At 36.2% G+C, this 22,754-nt stretch overlaps 1 protein-coding gene across 3 annotated transcripts in view; it reads right to left on the bottom strand.

Moving 5' to 3' along the window:
- Window positions 1-3,909: 3,909 nt before the first annotated feature.
- Window positions 3,910-22,754, bottom strand: part of dclk1b (doublecortin-like kinase 1b) — a 55,497-nt gene continuing 36,652 nt past the window's right edge. For 2 of the 3 annotated variants that reach the window (XM_007258528.4, XM_007258530.3), the window contains one exon: window positions 3,910-8,037. In XM_007258528.4, coding sequence (XP_007258590.3) covers window positions 7,819-8,037 — 219 coding nt within the window. In that variant the 3' untranslated portion in view covers window positions 3,910-7,818. Of the gene's footprint in view, window positions 8,038-9,244; window positions 9,319-22,754 lie in introns of all 3 variants that reach the window. The other variant, XM_007258529.4, reaches the window with a different exon arrangement.

Raw genomic sequence — 22,754 nt, 5'->3', positions numbered from 1 at the left:
GTGTGTGTGTGTGTGTGTGTGTGTGTGTATAAGGCTGGTTGTGCACTTTTGTTATAAGCTTATTTTAAGTTTAATAAATTTACATTATTATTATTTTGAGTTCGGTAAAATAAAGCGTTTGATGAATGAAAGTTCTTCACTTATTTTCTGATGAGTTTATAAATCATGTTTTTGTTAAATCATTTCTCTGTTTATTTTGTCTAATAAATCCACTTTATCTGCCATTTTTTGCAGCAGATTTTATTTTATTTTTTTTTCTCTTATCAAGTCTATATTGATCATTGTGAGATTAATTTTGTTTTTAATAAAACGTGATTAAAACATGATTGAAGTGCTTATTTTATTCATTTTAACCTTTTGACCTGTTATCATAGAGTTCCGGTCCACCTTAAATGTTTGCTGCAGTAAAAAGCTGCATTTAAGCAAAAAAACTTTTTTTTATTAATGAACCAAATGAAGCAAATAAACAAAATGGCATCATACACATTTTTACATAATAATATCAGGGTTCATGCGCTCATGAAAAACCTGGAAAAGTCGTGGAATTTGAAAATAGCCATTTCCAGGTCTGGATAAGTTTGGGAAAAATAAAAATACCCAGAAAGTAAAAAAAAAATCTATTTTGGATTAATTCAGTAATTTAGCTCTACATACAATGGAGCTCTCAGGATCTGACACACATTTTAATTTTAAATATTTTATCCACATTTTTATTTTCAACATTTTATCTAATTTATTTTAGACCTACTATAATATATCAATTTTGATTATAGTTTTAGTTCAGTTTCTTTTTTTTTGTCCATGTCTGCACTGATGTTTTAAAAATCGTATGGTCATAATAATTTGCCTTGATGGCCTGGAAAAGTCATTTAAAAAAGAAAAAAACTTGTTTTGGTTTAAAAATGTATAAACCCTGCAATAGTGGCACCAAACACAGACATACCTCATACCAGAATGTAATAATATACAATAAAAAAATAGAGCGAGAATGTGAGATAGGCTAAAAATAAAGTTGTCTATATTAATTAATAAATTATTATTATTATTATTATTATTATTTTTACTATTATTAAGATGAGTTAATGCCCTGAGGATTAGACCCAACGTGCAATTTGACCATACATTTAACCATAATACAGGCTATGTTCACAGGATAATTCTAAGGAAATTACACACTAATGTCTATTCTTCTTTTAGGATTTTAAGACTCTTATATTTTGTTTCCTAAGGCTGACAATCCTTTTTTAAGACAGCTTAAAACTAATAAGATAATGCTCTGGAAATTAGACCCAAAGTGCAATTTGACCATCATACATTTCCATTGTTTTTATTATACAAAATATCAAAAGTAATATTTGCTGTTCTTCTAGACTTTTGAGAGAGTGAGGTACTGTACCTTACATCTGACATTCACATTTTCATTATTATTATTTTAATATTTATTATATAGTTTAGTTTTATATAGACACACGTAACTACCTGATGCATGTCTACACACACTGCACGTGTATATAATATTTCTGGAACAGTCTAATTCCTCCCGCGGGGTTTAATACATTATTTTTTTTATTCTTGTTTTATCTACAATATAATCAAGTCTTAATTAAACTTGGAGCGTTATTTTATTCAGTGTTTACACAGAGTTTTGCTTAAATGCTGATTTTCACTGTTGCCTACAGGCGGCCTCTACAGGCGGCCGCGTGTAACTGCAGCAAAAGTATTTAAGGTGGAACAAAAATCCGAACAAGACGCTGCTAAATAAGAAGCTAACTCCAGTATTGTCACGTTCTGCCAATACTGATACACACAGACAGTAATTTTACATCAGTAAAGGGTTTATTTCCTTTATTCATGACTGGAAATCATTGTACTTATGACCCCCTTATGCATTTAAAAATACCAATACTCTCAGTAGGATATTTGAAAAGCCTGGATCAATAAATCATGATACAGTTAATAGTTAATATTTGTAATTATAACTCTTTTTTTTATAACTTTTATAACTAATTATACCCATTTTATACATTGCTTATTATTATTATTATTATTATTATTATTATTATTATTATTAACTGCCATTTACACATATGTAACAATCAAAAAAAGAATACATGAAAACAAAAAATTGGTAATTTTACTTCAATAAAAAATGTAAAAACTAAAACAGTGGCCCTGTGTGTTCTGTCGATATATACCCTGTCAAACCTAGTGTATATTTTCCGGTACAAATACAAAAAACACTATAATAGACCCAGTAGATGTATGTTAATATATTTGAATAGCATAAATCACTATCATTTTAAAGTTATGGCAATGAGAGGACATTACAAACTGCTTTTGTATTTTTTTATATAATAATTGTTGTATTTATTATTAATGTACATTTACACTTGTGTGCAATGACAGCGAATACAGGCTGTTTACTGTACTAAAAATACATTTAATATATATAAATAAAAACACGTGCAATAATTAAAAAGTGTAGGTCGGAGCATGCGCAGTACCTTTAAAAAGCACGTATGGATGGGTAGAATATCTCGACAGAACACTGGCGTTCCACTGCGCATGCGCCCACCCACAATTTATTGTTTTTTTTTTTCATGCGTTTTTATGATAATATCGTTTTCCCTGCGTGTATTAAACCACCTGCCTCAATTTTACAGAATTTTAAATGGACATTTAATAAAAATAATGTCAAATTATTTTAAGAAGTTCATTTTAAAACTGTAAAAAAATAAAATAAAATAAACATTTTACCTAATACAGATATTTAGCCTGCACACGTATAAAACATATACGACTTCTGTTCGGAGCATGTTCTAATAAGGTGCTTTTCTTGTATTTATACCTTTAAATATACAATAAAAACACTAGAAACTCTATCGTAGCACTGTTTGTAACAGTAAAACGGCGCTAAACAATCTTTAGAGACTAGCGGTCAGTCTGACCCTCCACGTGTTACAAACACTCCAGCTAATTTCATATTTAGCTCGAATTTCGTAGCATAAACACCAAAAACGTTAAATAATTGTGGCCAGAACACAATAAAACGCAAAAATAATGAGATGAAAGCACAAAACTCACCTTAAATCCAGGAGAAACACCGCCAGCAGCGTTTAATCACGGGCGGACGCTGAATACCTGTGTGAAATAATGTGCGCATGCGCAGTAGCTCAGGTTTTAGGTGGCACAGATTTTCAGAACACAGGTGTTGTGCCGAATTAAGCACCCCTCCAGGAAATGCACCCCCTCTCGGGAGCGCGCGCACGCACCGTCTTCTTGCTTTTAACTTAACTTAGAAAATACGCGCTAAAAATGTAAATACTCAAGATACTGTTCTAAACTACTCTATAAAAGCTCAAATAAAATAAAAATAAACAAATAAAAACCCAGCACATTTGCTATCTCATTATTTTATTTATTTACTTTTTTACTATTGTTTTTTTAATTATTTTTGGGATAAAAATGGGAAGATGTTATAAGATTTTTTCTTCTTTCTGCTGCCTTTCATTTTATTTGTGATTTGTATTTATTTTCTTCTGTATATATTACATAGATTTATTTTGTTTATAATGAATTTAATACATCTTCTAAATAATAATAATAATAATAATAATAATAATAATAATAATAATAATAATAATAATAATTGATTTACTTAGATAACAGTTTTAAAAATCAGCCACAGTTTCCTACCTTTCTCAAGTTGTGAAATATACATCTCTTTGGGAGGGTTCAATTGGGGACAGTAAGAAGATTATTCAGCCAGAAGTGTTTACTTCACTGTAGATACAGATAATCAATGCTTTTCACTTCCTCTGTTAATCTTATTATTGTTGAATATCCTTTATAAATTAATTTTCAATGTATTCTGACCATAATATTTCTAGAGCATTAAAAAAGAGACGGTTTTATTCAGGAAACAGTTTATTCCAGGGTTTGTTCTGTTTCTGAGGGCACCGCTGTTGGATGAATGCTACTCGGGCCCTGCTGACAGTCAGGAGAAAAGCTGTTTCACTACATGTTCAAAAAAACAGAGACAACAAAGAGCCAGCCAATCATACGGCTTTAAACATACAATCAGTAATCTGCTCACTGGACTTTGCATATGATCTAGAATAGCTTCTCAAATAGCGAATGGTACATTGTGACCTTCATACAGTGTGATCAGTGTCCTATCTAAAATAAAAAATATAATAAATTAATATAAAACAGGAGGTTAATCAGAGCTTATTCACATAGGATCTGTTACAGAAGTATTTTATACAATCACACAGCAGATAAATGTGTTTTATCTCTATTATTAAATGAAAAAAAGCACTTTGCATGCTGTTGTTTTGTAACACTCTTCTCCACACTCCACGTTTCTGTTGTGCTGCTCATCAGTTCATCAGTTCATCAGTTCATCGGTTCATCAGTTCATCAGTTCATCAGTTCATCAGTTTATCAGTTCATCAGTTCATCATGTCTCTGATGCCTTTTTAAGGATAGAGGCCCATTTTTAAATTATGGATCATGAAATAAACTATGGTTTATAATTGTAGAGTATAGTTGTAGAGGTTTGCCTGCATTAAACTCACCCACTGCAGCTCTGAAATGGATGTTAATGAGTTTATGAATTAAACAAGACGGGAAAAAGGAATATATTTGCAGGACTGGAGGTGCCAGGACCAGGATTTAGGACTTCTGCAGTAGATAATGCTAGCGTATAAAAGCATATAGTAGATTAGTGGATGCATACTTCTGTCTGGAAGGTGTGTACATGGATTTAACAGAGTTAGCAGAGATTAAAAACCAGTGATAAACAAGATAGGAAATTTTCAGTATAAATTCAATATAAGAACTATACAGTGGATGGCTTAAAATAATAAATGAATAAATAAAATAACCCTTATATGTTTAAGTAGGTGAAAGGAAACAAATAGGAGATGAATAGAACAAATTGTTCACATTCAAGAATAAAAGCTTATATTAATTAAAACATTCAATATCAAGATGATGCACTGTTCAAACCATTGTCGTCATTATAAAAAACAGTGTATCTGTCCCAAAAATGTGGTTTTAGTGATTGCAGCAGTCTTGTTTTAGTGTTTTTTTTTTTCTCCATCTTATCGCTTTCAAAAATTATTTACTTAATTTAATTGTTCACGTTTACTACACTCTTAATTTCACTTCAACACTTTGGATCTTTCAATTTGGTAAAATCAAAGAAACTCATCATTTTAAAGTAATATATATTTTTTTTTTATCCAGAGCTGTATAATAAATATTGCAGCTGCAGAAGGGAGTAAAAGCTCAATTATGGAAGTATTGTTAGATATCTTAAGATTACAAAAAAAACATTACAAAGTGATAAAGTGATTCTTTACTTTCACAAACCTTTTTTTTAGAACTTTAGATAAAACTTTAGATAAAACGTGAAATATCTTGGGTTCACACTGTCTGTAATGGAATAAAAGCTAAAGTTTATGTAAAAAAAACTCTATTATTATCCCAAATCTTTCTGATTTGAGGTTTTAAGCAGCCTTCCTTTAAACCAATAGCGTCCAGTTTTTAGTATTTTATACTTTTAGCATTTTATTTTTGTGCTTTTCTCTGCTTCTAATTTTTAGGCCACTGTTTATAATTATAAAAAAAAAAAAACTACTGCAAATGCTAAAACCTCCATTCAGATTCAATTCAGATTCAACATTTTCAGAATTTCAATGTTTCACAGGTCAGAACTGATTCATCTTCCAGAAACTAAAATCTCAATCTTCAGCCCAAACAATACAATCACAGTCACCAGAAGAAGATTATCTTAAAAAGACCCTTTAAATGCACATAATCTTGGTGTTTTTCCTTCTTTACGATCGAGCGAAACAGAGACGTGATTAATTAATGGTGTAAGAAGCAAATCAGCAGCTGCTCATCTCTCCCATTTCTCCATAATGTTCTTTAAAACTCTAATTTTACAGTGAACTACATTATTGTGCCGAACAGATTAACAGAACATTAATAGCAGCAAGCTTGGCGTGATCGACAGATCATCAACAGACGCTCCATATACACCTAATTTCATTTCTAGTATATTTAAAACAGCACCTGTCAATAAAAAAGACTCAAGTTCAGTTAGGAGTTAAAGTTATTCAACCGATTCCTGGAGCAGGATCTACTAAAAACACACTTTCTGTAGGTTCTACACGTCACAGGCTGATTTAACCTTCTAGAGTCACACTTAAAAACAGATTAAAATTAATAATAAGATCTTAACTGTGTGTAAATGCGTGAATCTGAGGAAATAAGTAAATAAATAACACTGGAGTAATAATAATAATAATAATATTAATAAATATAAAAAGAAAACTGAATAAATGTAGAAACATCTTTGTACAAAAGAAATATATATCATATAATACCTATTGAGGTTTCATCACTTCAGTGGAAGATTCTGATCTTAAGGTTTAGCAGATTTTCTCTATCAGAAGGAGAAAGGTCTGGTTGTTGAGGGTTAATTTTTTAAATAAAATGCTGGAGAAGGATTTCATCTCTGCACTACCCATCACAGCCACAAGTGGGCGCTAGAGAAAAATTCAAATATAATAGACGTCTGAAGTCTAAAGTGCTATTTTGTAGTTCAATCATGTCCGTATAAGGTTTATAATTTATGGTTTTAAGCTATTTTTCTTTTTTGTGATGAAAAAATTAATAAAAATAGTGGGTTTGTAAATCAAGACAATCGTGCCCCTGTGGGTCTTCCTAAGCAAATATATTAGTTGTGTTGTCAATTGATTAAACAAAAAAAATCAAATTCATCACAAGAGGATTATGGGATTAATCATGATTAATCACATTTTTTTCTTTCTTAGGACTAAGCATTGGATAGTGGGTTTGTAAATGTGATTAAAAGAATCAGAACCCTTAAAAATATAGAATTAAATCACAACAATATTCTGTGAATAAATCATGATTAAACTTTTTTAAATGCTGGTACTGAACTGTATTTTTGGAAAGGGGACAGTAATAATGGTTTAGTTTGGTTTTACACCTGGCAGTGTAGATCCTTTATTTACTGTATTATAATATCTCAGGGTAGTTTTGATGCTTTTTTTTGAAGAAGTAGACTAGGATTTAAGAATATGAACATGAATAAACTCCAAATAACTCTGGATTTTAGACGTCTATTACAGATAATTTGTTTGTGATCTGCTATATAATCAAAAGTGGCCTCAGTTTACACCTTTCTAACTAAATAAAGGAAAATCCTACTTTCGTTTCATTATGTAAATGAAACTTTGTGCTTTAATTATGGGCAGAAATTGTATTATTTATTTACCTATAGATGAATTAAGAAGGATTTATTCAGTGTGCTTTTGGAAATTACCTGTGCTTCTTTTTTATTAAGTGACATTTCTCCAGCACCCAGACTGGAGCAGCAATAGCATTAGCATTAGCTGCTAACCACAGCGCTAAGCGCTAGCTCTTTCACAGTTTAGAGGTGAGTATATCAGACTGTAGCCTGCATGTTTACCATGTTAAAACAACTTACATGGGACAAACCGCTAGCTGATATTTACCTAGTTTTTAAAACTATCCGGATTCATGTGGACGGAGCCTAAACCTCAAACTGAGAACTGACTTTTGGGTATTATGGTTTTTTGGGTTTTATGGATGTGCTTTTCTTCTTCTTTTTTATCTTTTAAATAAAACAGATTAAAAACATGCAGTTTTGTGCAGAGCTCTGTAGAGCACTCAGTCCCAGATCATCATCATCATCATACCAGTCCAGTTTAACCTCCTCTCCACTCCTCCGTGTTGGGGTCTGAGGGCTGGGGGGTGTTAGAAGGGAGAGTTGGGGGAGCGTACGGTCTCTGCGGAGCTGGGCGAGTAGTCCTCGGACTCGGAGGTGAACTCTGCGGGGGAGAGGCTGGGGGCGGCGGCTCCGGCGGAGAGGTTGGACTGGAGAACTCCGTGTGGAGAACGAACGGAAAGAGTCGATCTCACATCCTGGTGGCGTCTTCGTCTGAGAACCTGCCTCTCCTTATCAAGAGCGGTGGTCTGATTAAAAAAACAAACAAACAAGAAAACAGACAGATTTGTTTTAGTTACATTTTTTATTATTTATTATTCATTTTATTTATTTTTTATTGGTTTTTATTATAAGACTTTTTAATTTTTATTCGTTTTTTTTATTAGACTTTTTAATCGGTTCTGATACATCAGCTCACAGATGCAGCCTTGTGCTGATCCACATCATCCTAGGAGTGATAAGGAGAAAGAGAGAGTGCCATCTACTGTACTGTACCCACCCAGAGACAAGGACAATTGTGTTCTCTCGGGACTCCGGCAGCTGATGGCAAGCTGCATGACTGGGATTCGAACCAATCATAGCAATCTCCCAATCATAGTGGCAGAGCTTTAGACCACTGGGCTACTCAGAGCCCAACTAAAATATTTAATATATATATATATATATATTTTCCATTGCATTAGAAGCCTGTGTGTTTATACTTCATATTGACCTTTTTATTTTACAAACCATCTCTAAACAGTAAAATAAACATGATTAAAAAGTGTTGCACATGATCACATGAAATTATTGAAATGTTAATAGAGCTGTAATAATTGAGTATCTGGTTGTGAGCCGTGGTTCGATCTCAAGCATTAGAAGCGTTAGTGTGAGGAGCACTGTGGAGGTGTAGAAAAGTGAAAGGTGAGTGTGGGCATTCTGAAACAACCTGTTCGGTTCTTTCTTGGTTCTTTTAACAAGCTGTGTGAGGAATACGTCAACCGCACACACACACACACACACACACACACACACACACACACATACAAAAAGCCAAAAAACACACATTTTTAACAAGCTCTGGGAGAAAAAAAGCAACATGAACATCTTACTCCCAACATGATCCAGAATGTAACACATCCCATTACATTCCATAACACCATATACACTCAGGTAAAACACACACACACACACACACACACACACACACACACACTAAACACACATACACACACAGACATCAGACGATGGATAAAGCCTTTTTTTTCGCAGTGATTAAATCGATGCAGTGCGAGATCAGAGCAGAGGTGTGGCTCAGAAAGCTCAGGTGTCTCTTGACCAGGTGAAGCGAGAAGCAGCGGAAAGCAGGGTATGGAGGGTGAGGAGGGTGAGGAAGGTGAGGAGAGGGTTGATGGAGACCGTCAGCACTTTGCCATGGACACACTGCAGCTTGGCTCGCCGGCACAGTGGGCATACCTTATCCAATACATCCCTGGATGCGGGGAGTAGTCCAAAGAACCTGATCGCTTGATGGTAAACCCCTCGTCCGGCTGAGCAGAGAGAAACGGGTCACTTTATAACCTGTTATAACCTTTAATAACCTGTTTCAGCTTCTGATGCGGCTCTGCCGCTCTTAAAAGTGGCCTACGTCAGCTTCATTTATACAAAAATACTCTGGAACTTACCATATTTTTCGCACTATAAGGTGCACTATCAATGAACGTCTATTTTCTGGTAAATTTTCATACCTAATGTGCACCAGATTATAATCTGGTGCTGGATGTTAATCTGCACAGATTTCTCTTCTGAAAACTGTTTATTTGGGAGATTAAAGTGCTTCCATTTATCTGCAGTAAGCTTAGATTTACAGATTTACACTAAGGCTGGGTGCAGCAGCATTAGAGGGTCACCACCTGTATAGTATAGTCATTTTTCATAGTAATTTTTGCATTTATAAAACAAAGTAAATAGAATTAAATTCCCCATAGATACGTTGTACATTATACAATATATATATTCTGAATGTCATAATAGTTACAAAATGGAAGAAAATATTACCATGATCGATGTGATCAGTATAAACATAAATACAAAAATTGCTTAGTTTAATATGAAACTATAACTAATTATAATTTTAACGCAATAAAAACATTAAAAACAAACATGTATAATGCATATGTATAATTAATGTATAAATGTAAAAAACTGTGATTTATGAATAAATGAATATTATTAAAAAGGAAAATATTTTTTTTCTGATTTGAATGTTGCCAATGCCAATGCACACACTTAAATAAACATAATATTGTAAATATTGATGTAAATATGAATGCAGTAGAACATGCATGGTACTCTGTATGCATCTAATTCTGTATGCATTAGTGTCAGTCTTGCATGTTAATTATGGTCTGTAAAGGTGATAAAATGAAAAGTATGGAGAAACAGAAACATGGAGAAGGTGGATGAGTGTGTATTCCTGACTACAGTGCTGACAGTCTACAGCAGCGAGAGCAGAATGAACAGCAGGATAAAGACCAGAGGATTCAGAGCAGCAGCAGCAGCAGAACAGGAGATGAATCTGAATCAGAATGAAGCCGAGCGAGGAGGAGCTACAGGGGGAGCGGATGATGATGAAGCAAAAAGAACACAATAAAATCAAGATCCACATCTGCACATCTTCATCTGGACAGAGTCAGACATCTGCAATCAGGGCTGACTTACACATTTTATAATATTATTATTTATAATTTTATAATCCCAATTTCTTAATATTAAGAATTTGGCCAACATTCAGAATAGTGCTGGGCGGTATGACCAAAAATGTGTACACTGTATTTTTAGGGCCCGAGCACCGAAGGCGCAGGCGAAGCCTGCACCGGAGGTGCAAAGCCCTATTGTTTTTGGTCCGTTTATTATTATTATTATTATTATTATTATTATTAGGGCCCGAGCACCGAAGGCGCAGGCGAAGCCTGCACCGGAGGTGCAAAGCCCTATTGTTTTTGGTCCGTTTATTAGGGCCCGAGCACCGAAGGCGCAGGCGAAGCCTGCACCGGAGGTGCAAAGCCCTATTGTTTTTGGTCCGTTTATTAGGGCCCGAGCACCGAAGGCGCAGGCGAAGCCTGCACCGGAGGTGCAAAGCCCTATTGTTTTTGGTCCGTTTATTATTATTATTATTATTATTATTCTGCCTCTTTGCGTCCATTTTTGAGGCATTTCCGATACTCGAAAACTCACGCATTTTGCCACAGACCTCAAGCTCGGCGAAAATTTTAAAGTTCCATAGAGGCTGGACTTTGGCGTTGTTCAGGAGCTCTATAGCGCCCCCAAACGTCGGCAGTGGCCGGGATGAAGTTTGTCCAACGTGCACCAACTTTGGTACGCTCATTGACCTCCTCATAAACAACAAGAATCACTAGGTTTTATTTGACTCCGCCCAACAGGAAGTCGGCCATTTTGACAGGAAGTTGCAAAATAAAAAGTTTCCCGCTGGGTTTCGGAGGGGTTAGGATGTTTGAAAACTCCTAAAATTTTACAGAGCTATTTGGCTTAGGCCATACTTTGACCGTAAGTTGGAATTTCGTAAATTCGTCTTTCATCAGCTCTCTAGCGCCACCTATTTTATATCATATTTATGAAAAGCTCTCAGCCTCTTGATAATTGGCAGATTCAATAAGTCTTTGAAATGATTTAGGAATATTTTGTCGTTTTTCTCATGTTTAGCTAGAGGACTCTACAGCGCCCCCTATTTTGTTTAGGCCATTAAATTAGCTGTAGCTGTCTCAAAATTTCTCCAATATTCTTGATTTTTGGCAACAACATAGAAACTATCATCCCGCACATATTACCCTTAGGCTTGTACTAGCTCCGCCCAACAGGAAGTCGGCCATTTTGAAATTTGTGGAATTTTTACACATTTTTCACGAACTCATTCAAACTCCTCCTAGAGTCTTTGTCATATTACCTCTAAATTTGGTATGGATAGGCTCCAGACATACATGGTGATAAATTGCGAAGGAATAGTCGATAGCTGAAACGATGACGTAATGGCGGACAATTAATTTAATGGAGACGCAACACTAGATCAAAGTGAAACCATGACACAGTCATAAAACAGATTATTGAAAAATCATGAAACTTGGTAAAAACACAAGAGACATCATAAGACACGTTTTTAGTATTGGAATGATTGACTCCGCCCAACAGGAAGTCGGCCATTTTGAAATATGTGCATTTTGCACACATTTTTTGCATACTTTGTCGAACTCCTCCTAGGGAATTGGTTGAATACTCTTGATATTTGTCAGTAATAAACTACTAACACACCTGATGATAAATTGCGAAGGAATAGTCGATATCTTAAACGAGGACGAAATGGCGGACAGTTGAATTGCTTGAGATGCCCCGTTAAAACAGGAAGTGAATACATTCTGGTGTTAGTAGGTGTTTGAGGAGGTTAAAAAGGTTGAAAACTCTTGAAAATTTACAGGCCTGCTTGATTTAAGCAGTAGTTTGATCTGAAATTAAAATTTCATATATACGTATTTCATTGGCTCTATAGCGCCACCTAGGTTTCAATGCATATTTGACATTACGGGAATGCTCAAAACCTCTTGAAAATTGACAGATTGCATAAGACCTAATAACACTTTACAAATATTTTGACAATTTTTTCATGTATAGCTAGCGGACTCTACAGCGCCCCCTAATTTGTTCGTTTAATAAATTAGCTGTGGATGTGTCAAAATTTGTCTAATCTTCTCAAATTTTGGTAGGATCGTAGATAGTATGACCCTGCACATATTTGCAATTGGCTTGTATTAGCTCCGCCCAACAGGAAGTCGGCCATATTGGAATTTGTAATATTTTTACAAATTTTTCACAAACTAATTTAAACTGCTCCTAAAGTCTTTGTCAGATTACCTCTTATTTCGCTGTAAATGAACAAAAGACATATTTGATGATAATTGCCAAAGGAATAGTTGATCGGTAAAACGGTGACCCAATGGCGAGCAATTGATTCACTAGAGACGCAACACTAAACCAAAGTGAAACCATGACACGGTCAGAAAACAGATTTTTGAAAATTCATGAAACTTGGCAAAAACACAAAAGACATCATTACACACATTTTCAGCATTGGTAGGACTGACTCCGCCCAACAGGAAGTCGGCCATTTTGAAATATCTGCATTTTACACACATTTTTTGTGTACATTGTCAAACTACTCCTAGCAAATTTGTTGAATTCTCTTGGTATTTGGTAAAAATAAACATTGAACATATCTGATGATAAATTGTGAAGGAATAGTCGATATCTCAAACGAGGACGAAATGGCAGATGGTTGAATTTGTGAGATGCCACATCAAAACAGGAGGTGAAAACCTAGGTAATGCCAGGTGTTTTGAGGAGGTTATAACGGAGAAAAACTCACAAAATTTGACCGGCCTGCTTATCTAAGGCTGTTCTTTGATGTAGAATTAGAATTTCAAATACATGTATTTTAACAGCGCTAAAGCGTCACCTGTATTTTAAATGGATATTTCACGTGTTTAACAGGATAGAAAACTCTTGAAAATTGGCACACTCAATAAGACCTTAAAATTACTTTTACCGGTTTCTCGGTTTGGCCCGGTACGATTTGCGCTGTTGTGCGAGGGCCCTACGTCCCCCTGTGACAGGGGGACAACTCGTTATTATTATTAGGGCCCGAGCACCGAAGGCGCAGGCGAAGCCTGCACCGGAGGTGCAAAGCCCTATTGTTTTTGGTCCGTTTATTATTATTATTATTATTATTATTATTATTATTCTGCCTCTTTGCGTCCATTTTTGAGGCATTTCCGATACTCGAAAACTCACGCATTTTGGCACAGACCTCAAGCTCGGCGAAAATTTTAAAGTTCCATAGAGGCTGGACTTAGGCGTGGTTCAGGAGCTCTATAGCGCCCCCAAACGTAGGCAGTGGCTGGGATGAAGTTTGTCCAATGTACACCAACTTTGGTACGCTCATTGACCTCCTCATAAAGAACAAGGATCAATTTGATTTATTTGACTCCGCCCAACAGGAAGTCGGCCATTTTGACAGGAAGTTGCAAAATAAAAAGTTTCCCGCTGGGTTTCGGACGGGTTAAGATGTTTGAAAACTCCTAAAATTTTACAGAGCTATTTAGCTTAGGCCAAACTTTGAACTTCAGTTGGAATTTCGTAAATTCGTGTTTCATCAGCTCTCTAGCGCCACCTATTTTATATCACATTTATAAAAAGCTCTCAGCCTCTTGATAATTGGCAGATTCAATAAGTCTTTGAAATGATTTAGAAATATTTTGTCGTTTTTCTCATGTGTAGCTAGATGACTCTACAGCGCCCCCTATTTTATTTAGGCCATTAAATTAGCTGTAGCTGTCTCAAAATTTCTCCAATATTCTCGATTTTTGGCAACAACATAGAGAGTATCGTCCCGCACATATTACCCATTGGCTGGTATTAGCTCCGCCCAACAGGAAGTCGGCCATTTTGAAATTTGTGGAATATTTACACATTTTTCACGAACTCATTCAAACTCCTCCTAGAGTCTTTGTCAGATTATCTCTAAATTGGGCATGGGAAGGCTCCAGACATACGTGGTGATAAATTGCGAAGGAATAGTCGATAGCTGAAACGATGACGTAATGGCAGGCAATTAATTTAATGGAGAAGCAACACTAAACAAAAGTGAAACCATGACACGGTCATAAAACAGATGATTGAAAATTCATGAAACTTGGCAAAAACACAAGAGACATCATAAGACACGTTTTTAGTATTGGTAAGACTGACTCCGCCCAACAGGAAGTCGGCCATTTTGAAAAAAGTGTGTTTTACACACATTTTTTGCATACTTTGTCGAACTCCTCCTAGGGAATTTGTTGAATACTCTTGATATTTGTCTGTAATAAACTGCTAACATACTTGATTGTAAATTGCGAAGGAATAGTCGATATCTTAAACGAGGACGAAATGGCGGACAGTTGAATTGCTTGAGATGCCCCGTTAAAACAGGAAGTGAATACATTCTGGTGTTAGTAGGTGTTTGAGGAGGTTAAAAAGGTTGAAAACTCTCGAAAATTTACAGGCCTGCTTGATTTAAGCAGTAGTTTGATCTGAAATTAAAATTTCATATATATGTATTTCATTGGCTCTATAGCTCCACCTAGGTTTCAATGCATATTTGACATTACGGGAATGCTCAAAACCTCTTGAAAATTGACAGATTGCATAAGACCTAAAAACACTTTACAAATATTTTGACAATTTTTTCATGTATAGCTAGCGGACTCTACAGCGCCCCCTAATTTGTTCATTTTTTAAATTAGCTGTGGATGTGTCAAAATTTGTCTAATCTTCTCAAATTTTGGTAGGAGTGTAGATAGTATGACCCTGCACATATTTGCAATTGGCTTGTATTAGCTCCGCCCAACAGGAAGTCGGCCATATTGGAATTTGTAATATTTTTACACATTTTTCACAAACTCATTTAAACTGCTCCTAAAGTCTTTGTCAGATTACCTCTTATTTCGCTGTAAATGAACAACAGACATATTTGATGAAAATTGCCAAAGGATTAGTTGATCGGTAAAACGGTGACCCAATGGCGAGCAATTGATTCACTAGAGACGCAACACTAAACCAAAGTGAAACCATGACACGGTCAGAAAACAGATTTTTGAAAATTCATGAAACTTGGCAAAAACACAAAAGACATCATTACACACATTTTCAGCATTGGTAGGACTGACTCCGCCCAACAGGAAGTCGGCCATTTTGAAATATCTGCATTTTACACACATTTTTTGTGTACATTGTCAAACTACTCCTAGCAAATTTGTTGAATTCTCTTGGTATTTGGTAAAAATAAACATTGAACATATCTGATGATAAATTGTGAAGGAATAGTCGATATCTCTAACGAGGACGAAATGGCAGATGGTTGAATTTGTGAAATGCCACATCAAAACAGGAGGTCAAAACCTAGGTAATGCCAGGTGTTTTGAGGAGGTTATAACGGAGAAAAACTCACAAAATTTGACCGGCCTGCTTATCTAAGGCTGTTCTTTGATGTAGAATTAGAATTTCAAATACATGTATTTTAAAAGCGCTAAAGCGCCACCTGTATTTTAAATGGATATTTCACGTGTTTAACAGGATAGAAAACTCTTGAAAAATGGCACACTCAATAAGACCTTAAAATTACTTCTACCGGTTTCTCGGTTTGGCCCGGTACGATTTGCGCTGTTGTGCGAGGGCCCTACGTCCCCCTGTGACAGGGGGACAACTCGTTATTATTATTATTATTATTATTATTCTGCCTCTTTGCGTCCATTTTTGAGGCATTTCCGATACTCGAAAACTCACGCATTTTGGCACAGGCCTCAAACTCGGCGAAAATTGTAAAGTTCCATAGAGGCTGGACTTTGCCGTGGTTCAGGAGCTCTATAGCGCCACCAAACATCGGCATTGGCCGAGATGAAGTTTGTCCAACGTGCACCAACTTTGGTACGCTCATTGACCTCCTCATAAACAACAAGAATCACTTGGTTTTATTTGACTCCGCCCAACAGGAAGTCGGCCATTTTGACAGGAAGTTGCGAAATAAAAAGTTTCCCGCTGGGTTTCGGAGGGGTTAAGATGTTTGAAATCTCCTAAAATTTTACAGAGCTATTTGGCTTAGGCCAAACTTTGACCTTAAGTTGGAATTTCGTAAATTCGTGTTTCATCAGCTCTCTAGCGCCACCTATTTTATATCACATTTATAAAAAGCTCTCAGCCTCTTGATAATTGGCAGATTCAATAAGTCTTTGAAATGATTTAGAAATATTTTGTCGTTTTTCTCATGTGTAGCTAGATGACTCTACAGCGCCCCCTATTTTATTTAGGCCATTAAATTAGCTGTAGCTGTCTCAAAATTTCTCCAATATTCTCGATTTTTGGCAACAACATAGAAAGTATCATCCCGCACATATTACCCATTGGCTGGTATTAGCTCCGCCCAACAGGAAGTCGGCCATTTTGAAATTTGTGGAATTTTTACACATTTTTCACGAACTCATTCAAACTCCTCCTAGAGTCTTTGTCAGATTATCTCTAAATTGGGCGTGGGTAGGCTCCAGACATACTTGGTGATAAATTGCGAAGGAATAGTCGATAGCTGAAACGATGATGTAATGGCAGGCAATTAATTTAATGGAGACGCAACACTAAACAAAAGTGAAACCATGACACGGTCATAACACAGATGATTGAAAATTCATGAAACTTGGCAAAAACACGAGAGACATCATAAGACACGTTTTTAGTATTGGTAAGACTGAATCCGCCCAACAGGAAGTCGGCCATTTTGAAATAAGTGCATTTTACACACATTTTTTGCATACTTTGTCGAACTCCTCCTAGGGAATTTATTGAATACTCTTGATATTTTTCAGTAATAAACTACTAACACACCTGATGATAAATTGCGAAGGAATAGTCGATATCTTAAACGGCGACGAAATGGCGGACAGTTGAGTTGCTCGAGATACCTCATTAAAACAGGAAGTGAATACATTCTGGTGTTGGTAGGTGTTTGAGGAGGTTAAAAAGGTTGAAAACTCTCGAAACTTTACAGGCCTGCTTGATTTAAGTGGTACTTGGATCAAAAATTCAAATTTCATATATACGTATTTCATTGGCTCTATAGCGCCACCTAGGTTTCAATGCATATTTGACATTATGGGAATGCTCAAAAACTCTTGAAAATTGTCAGATTCTGTAAGACCTTAAAACACTTTACAAATATTGTGATAATTTTTTCATGTGTAGCTAGCTGACTCTAGAGCGCCCCCTAATTTGTACGGTTAATAAATTAGCTGTGGATGTGTCAAAATTTGTCTAATCTTCTCAAATTTTGGTAGGAGCGTAGATACTTTGACTCTGCACATATTTGCAATTGGCTTGTATTAGCTCCGTCCAACAAGAAGTCGGCCATATTGGAATTTGTAATATTTTTACACTTTTTTCACAAACTCATTTAAACTGCTTCTAAAGTCTTTGTCAGATTACCTCTAAATTAGCTGTGAATGAACATCAGACACAGTTGATGAAAATCGCCAAAGGAATAGTTGATCGCTAAAACGGTGACGTAATGGCAGTCAATTGATTGACTAAAGACGCAACACTAAACCAAAGTGAAACCATGACACGGTCAGAACATAGATGATTGAAAATTCCTGAAACTTGGCAAAAACACAAGAGACATCATTAGACACGTTTTCAGTATTGGTAGGACTGACTCCGCCCAACAGGAAGTCGGCCATTTTGAAACATCTGCATTTTACATACATTTTTTGTGTATGTTGTCAAACTACTCCTAGAAATTTTGTTGAATTCTCTTGGTATTTGGTAAAAATAAACATTGAACATATTTGATGATAAATTATGAAGAAATAGTCGATATCTCAAACGAGGAGGAAATGGCAGACTGTTGAATTATTGAGATGCCACATCAAAACCGTAGGTTGACACCTAGGTAATGCTAGGTGTTTTGAGGAAGTTATAAGAGATAAAAGCTCACAAAATTTGACCGGCCTGCTTATCTGAGGCTGTTGTTTGATCTAGAATTAGAATTTTAAATACATGTGTTTTAACAGCGGTATAGCACCACCTGTATTTTAATTGGATATTTCACATGTTTATTTGGATAGAAAACTCTTGAAAATTGGCACACTCAATTAAGACCTCAAAATTACTTTCACCGGTTTCTCGGTTTGGCCCGGTACGATTTGCGCTGTTATGCGAGGGCCCTACGTCCCCCTGTGACAGGGGGACAACTCGTTATTATTAGGGCCCGAGCACCGAAGGCGCAGGCGAAGCCTGCACCGGAGGTGCAAAGCCCTATTGTTTTTGGTCCGTTTATTATTATTATTATTATTATTCTGCCTCTTTGCGTCCATTTTTGAGGCATTTCCGATACTCGAAAACTCACGCATTTTGGCAAAGACCTCAAGCTCGGCGAAAATTTTAAAGTTCCATAGAGGCTGGACTTTGGCGTTGTTCAGGAGCTCTATAGCGCCCCCAAACGTCGGCAGTGGCCGGGATAAAGTTTGTCCAACGTGCACCAACTTTGGTACGCTCATTGACCTCCTCATAAACAGCAAGAATCACTAGGTTTTATTTGACTCCGCCCAACAGGAAGTCGGCCATTTTGACAGGAAGTTGCAAAATAAAAAGTTTCCCGCTGGGTTTCGGAGGGGTTAGGGTGTTTGAAAACTCCTAAAATTTTACAGAGCTATTTGGCTTAGGCCATACTTTGACCGTAAGTTGGAATTTCGTAAATTCGTCTTTCATCAGCTCTCTAGCGCCACCTATTTTATATCATATTTATGAAAAGCTCTCAGCCTCTTGATAATTGGCAGATTCAATAAGTCTTTGAAATGATTTAGGAATATTTTGTCGTTTTTCTCATGTGTAGCTAGAGGACTCTACAGCGCCCCCTAATTTGTTTAGGCCATTAAATTAGCTGTAGCTGTCTCAAAATTTCTCCAATATTCTCAATTTTTGGCAACAACATAGAAACTATCATCCCGCACATATTACCTATTGGCTTGTACTAGCTCTGCCCAACAGGAAGTCGGCCATTTTGAAATTTGTGGAATTTTTACACATTTTACACCAACTCATTCAAACTCCTCCTAGAGTCTTTGTCATATTACCTCTAAATTTGGTGTGGATAGGCTCCAGACATACATGGTGATAAATTGCGAAGGAATAGTCGATAGCTGAAACGATGACGTAATGGCGGACAATTAATTTAATGGAGACGCAAGACTAGACCAAAGTGAAACCATGACACGGTCATAAAACAGATGATTGAAAAATCATGAAACTTGGTAAAAACACAAGAGACATCATAAGACACGTTTTTAGTATTGGAATGATTGACTCCGCCCAACAGGAAGTCGGCCATTTTGAAATATGTGCATTTTACACACATTTTTTGCATACTTTGTCGAACTCCTCCTAGGGAATTTGTTAAATACTCTTGATATTTGTCAGCAAAAAACTACTACCATCCTTGATGATAAATTGCGAAGGAATAGTCGATATCTTAAACGAGGACGAAATGGCGGACAGTTGAACTGCTTGAGATGCCCCATTAAAACAGGAAGTGAATACATTCTGGTGTTAGTAGGTGTTTGAGGAGGTTAAAAAGGTTGAAAACTCTCGAAAATTTACAGGCCTGCTTGAATTAAGCAGTACTTTCATCTGAAATTAAAATTTCTTGTATACGTATTTCATTGGCTCTATAGCGCCACCTAGGTTTCAATGCATATTTGACATTACGGGAATGCTCAAAACCTCTTGAAAATTGACAGATTTCATAAGAACTAAAAATACTTTACAAATATTTTGACAATTTTTTCATGTATAGCTAGCAGACTCTACAGCGCCCCCTAATTTGTTCGTTTAATAAATTAGCTGTGGATGTGTCAAAATTTGTCTAATCTTCTCAAATTTTGGTAGGATCGTAGATAGTATGACCCTGCACATATTTGCAATTGGCTTGTATTAGCTCCGCCCAACAGGAAGTCGGCCATATTGGAATTTGTAATATTTTTACAAATTTTTCACAAACTAATTTAAACTGCTCCTAAAGTCTTTGTCAGATTACCTCTTATTTCGCTGTAAATGAACAACAGACATATTTGATGATAATTGCCAAAGGATTAGTTGATCGGTAAAACGGTGACCCAATGGCGAGCAATTGAGTCACTAGAGACGCAACACTAAACCAAAGTGAAACCATGACATGGTCAGAAAACAGATTATTGAAAATTCATGAAACTTGGCAAAAACACAAAAGACATCATTACACACATTTTCAGCATTGGTAGGACTGACTCCGCCCAACAGGAAGTCGGCCATTTTGAAATATCTGCATTTTACACACATTTTTTGTGTACATTGTCAAACTACTCCTAGCAAATTTTATGAATTCTCTTGGTATTTGGTAAAAATAAACATTGAACATATCTGATGATAAATTGTGAAGGAATAGTCGATATCTCAAACGAGGACGAAATGGCAGATGGTTGAATTTTTGAGATCCCACATCAAAACAGGAGGTGAAAACCTAGGTAATGCCAGGTGTTTTGAGGAGGTTATAACGGAGAAAAACTCACAAAATTTGACCAGCCTGCTTATCTAAGGCTGTTGTTTGATGTAGAATTAGAATTTCAAATACATGTATTTTAACAGCGCCATAGCGCCACCTGTATTTTAAATGGATTTTTCACATGTTTAACAGGATAGAAAACTCTTGAAAATTGGCACACTCAATAAGACCTCAAAATTACTTTTACCGGTTTCTCGGTTTGGCCCGGTACGATTTGCGCTGTTGTGCGAGGGCCCTACGTCCCCCTGTGACAGGGGGACAACTCGTTATTATTATTATTCTGCCTCTTTGCGTCCATTTTTGAGGCATTTCCGATACTCGAAAACTCACGCATTTTGGCACAGACCTCAAGCTCGGCGAAAATTGTAAAGTTCCATAGAGGCTGGACTTTGGCGTTGTTCAGGAGCTCTATAGCGCCCCCAAACGTCGGCAGTGGCTGGGATGAAGTTTGTCCAACGTGCACCAACTTTGGTACGCTCATTGACCTCCTCATAAACAACAAGAATCACTAGGTTTTATTTGACTCCGCCCAACAGGAAGTCGGCCATTTTGACAGGAAGTTGCAAAATAAAAAGTTTCCCGCTGGGTTTCGGAGGGGTTAGGATGTTTGAAAACTCCTAAAATTTTACAGAGCTATTTGGCTTAGGCCTTACTTTGACCGTAAGTTGGAATTTCGTAAATTCGTCTTTCATCAGCTCTCTAGCGCCACCTATTTTATATCATATTTATGAAAAGCTCTCAGCCTCTTGATAATTGGCAGATTCAATAAGTCTTTGAAATGATTTAGGAATATTTTGTCGTTTTTCTCATGTGTAGCTAGAGGACTCTACAGCGCCCCCTATTTTGTTTAGGCCATTAAATTAGCTGTAGCTGTCTCAAAATTTCTCCAATATTCTCGATTTTTGGCAACAACATAGAAACTATCATCCCGCACATATTACCCATTGGCTTGTACTAGCTCTGCCCAACAGGAAGTCGGCCATTTTGAAATTTGTGGAATTTTTACACATTTCTCACGAACTCATTCAAACTCCTCCTAGAGTCTTTGTCATATTACCTCTAAATTTGGTGTGGATAGGCTCCAGACATACATGGTGATAAATTGCGAAGGAATAGTCGATAGCTGAAACGATGACGTAATGGCGGACAATTAATTTAATGGAGACGCAACACTAGACCAAAGTGAAACCATGACACGGTCATAAAACAGATGATTGAAAAATCATGAAACTTGGTAAAAACACAAGAGACATCATAAGACACGTTTTTAGTATTGGAATGATTGACTCCGCCCAACAGGAAGTCGGCCATTTTGAAATATGTGCATTTTACACACATTTTTTGCATACTTTGTCGAACTCCTCCTAGGGAATTTGTTGAATACTCTTGATATTTGTCAGCAAAAAACTACTACCATCCGTGATGATAAATTGCGAAGGAATAGTCGATATCTTAAACGAGGACGAAATGGCGGACAGTTGAACTGCTTGAGATGCCCCATTAAAACAGGAAGTGAATACATTCTAGTGTTAGTAGGTGTTAAAAGGAGGTTAAAAAGGTTGAAAACTCTCGAAAATTTACAGGCCTGCTTGAACTAAGCAGTACTTTCATCTGAAATTAAAATTTCTTGTATACGTATTTCATTGGCTCTATAGCGCCACCTAGGTTTCAATGCATATTTGACATTACGGGAATGCTCAAAACCTCTTGAAAATTGACAGATTGCATAAGACCTAAAAACACTTTACAAATATTTTGACATTTTTTTCATGTATAGCTAGCAGACTCTACAGCGCC

This window comes from Astyanax mexicanus, chromosome 18, assembly GCF_023375975.1.
Source record: "Astyanax mexicanus isolate ESR-SI-001 chromosome 18, AstMex3_surface, whole genome shotgun sequence".
Classification (NCBI taxonomy): domain Eukaryota; kingdom Metazoa; phylum Chordata; class Actinopteri; order Characiformes; family Acestrorhamphidae; genus Astyanax; species Astyanax mexicanus.
Note: the sequence above shows the minus strand (reverse complement) of the source record. Positions and strands in the feature narration are given on the sequence as shown.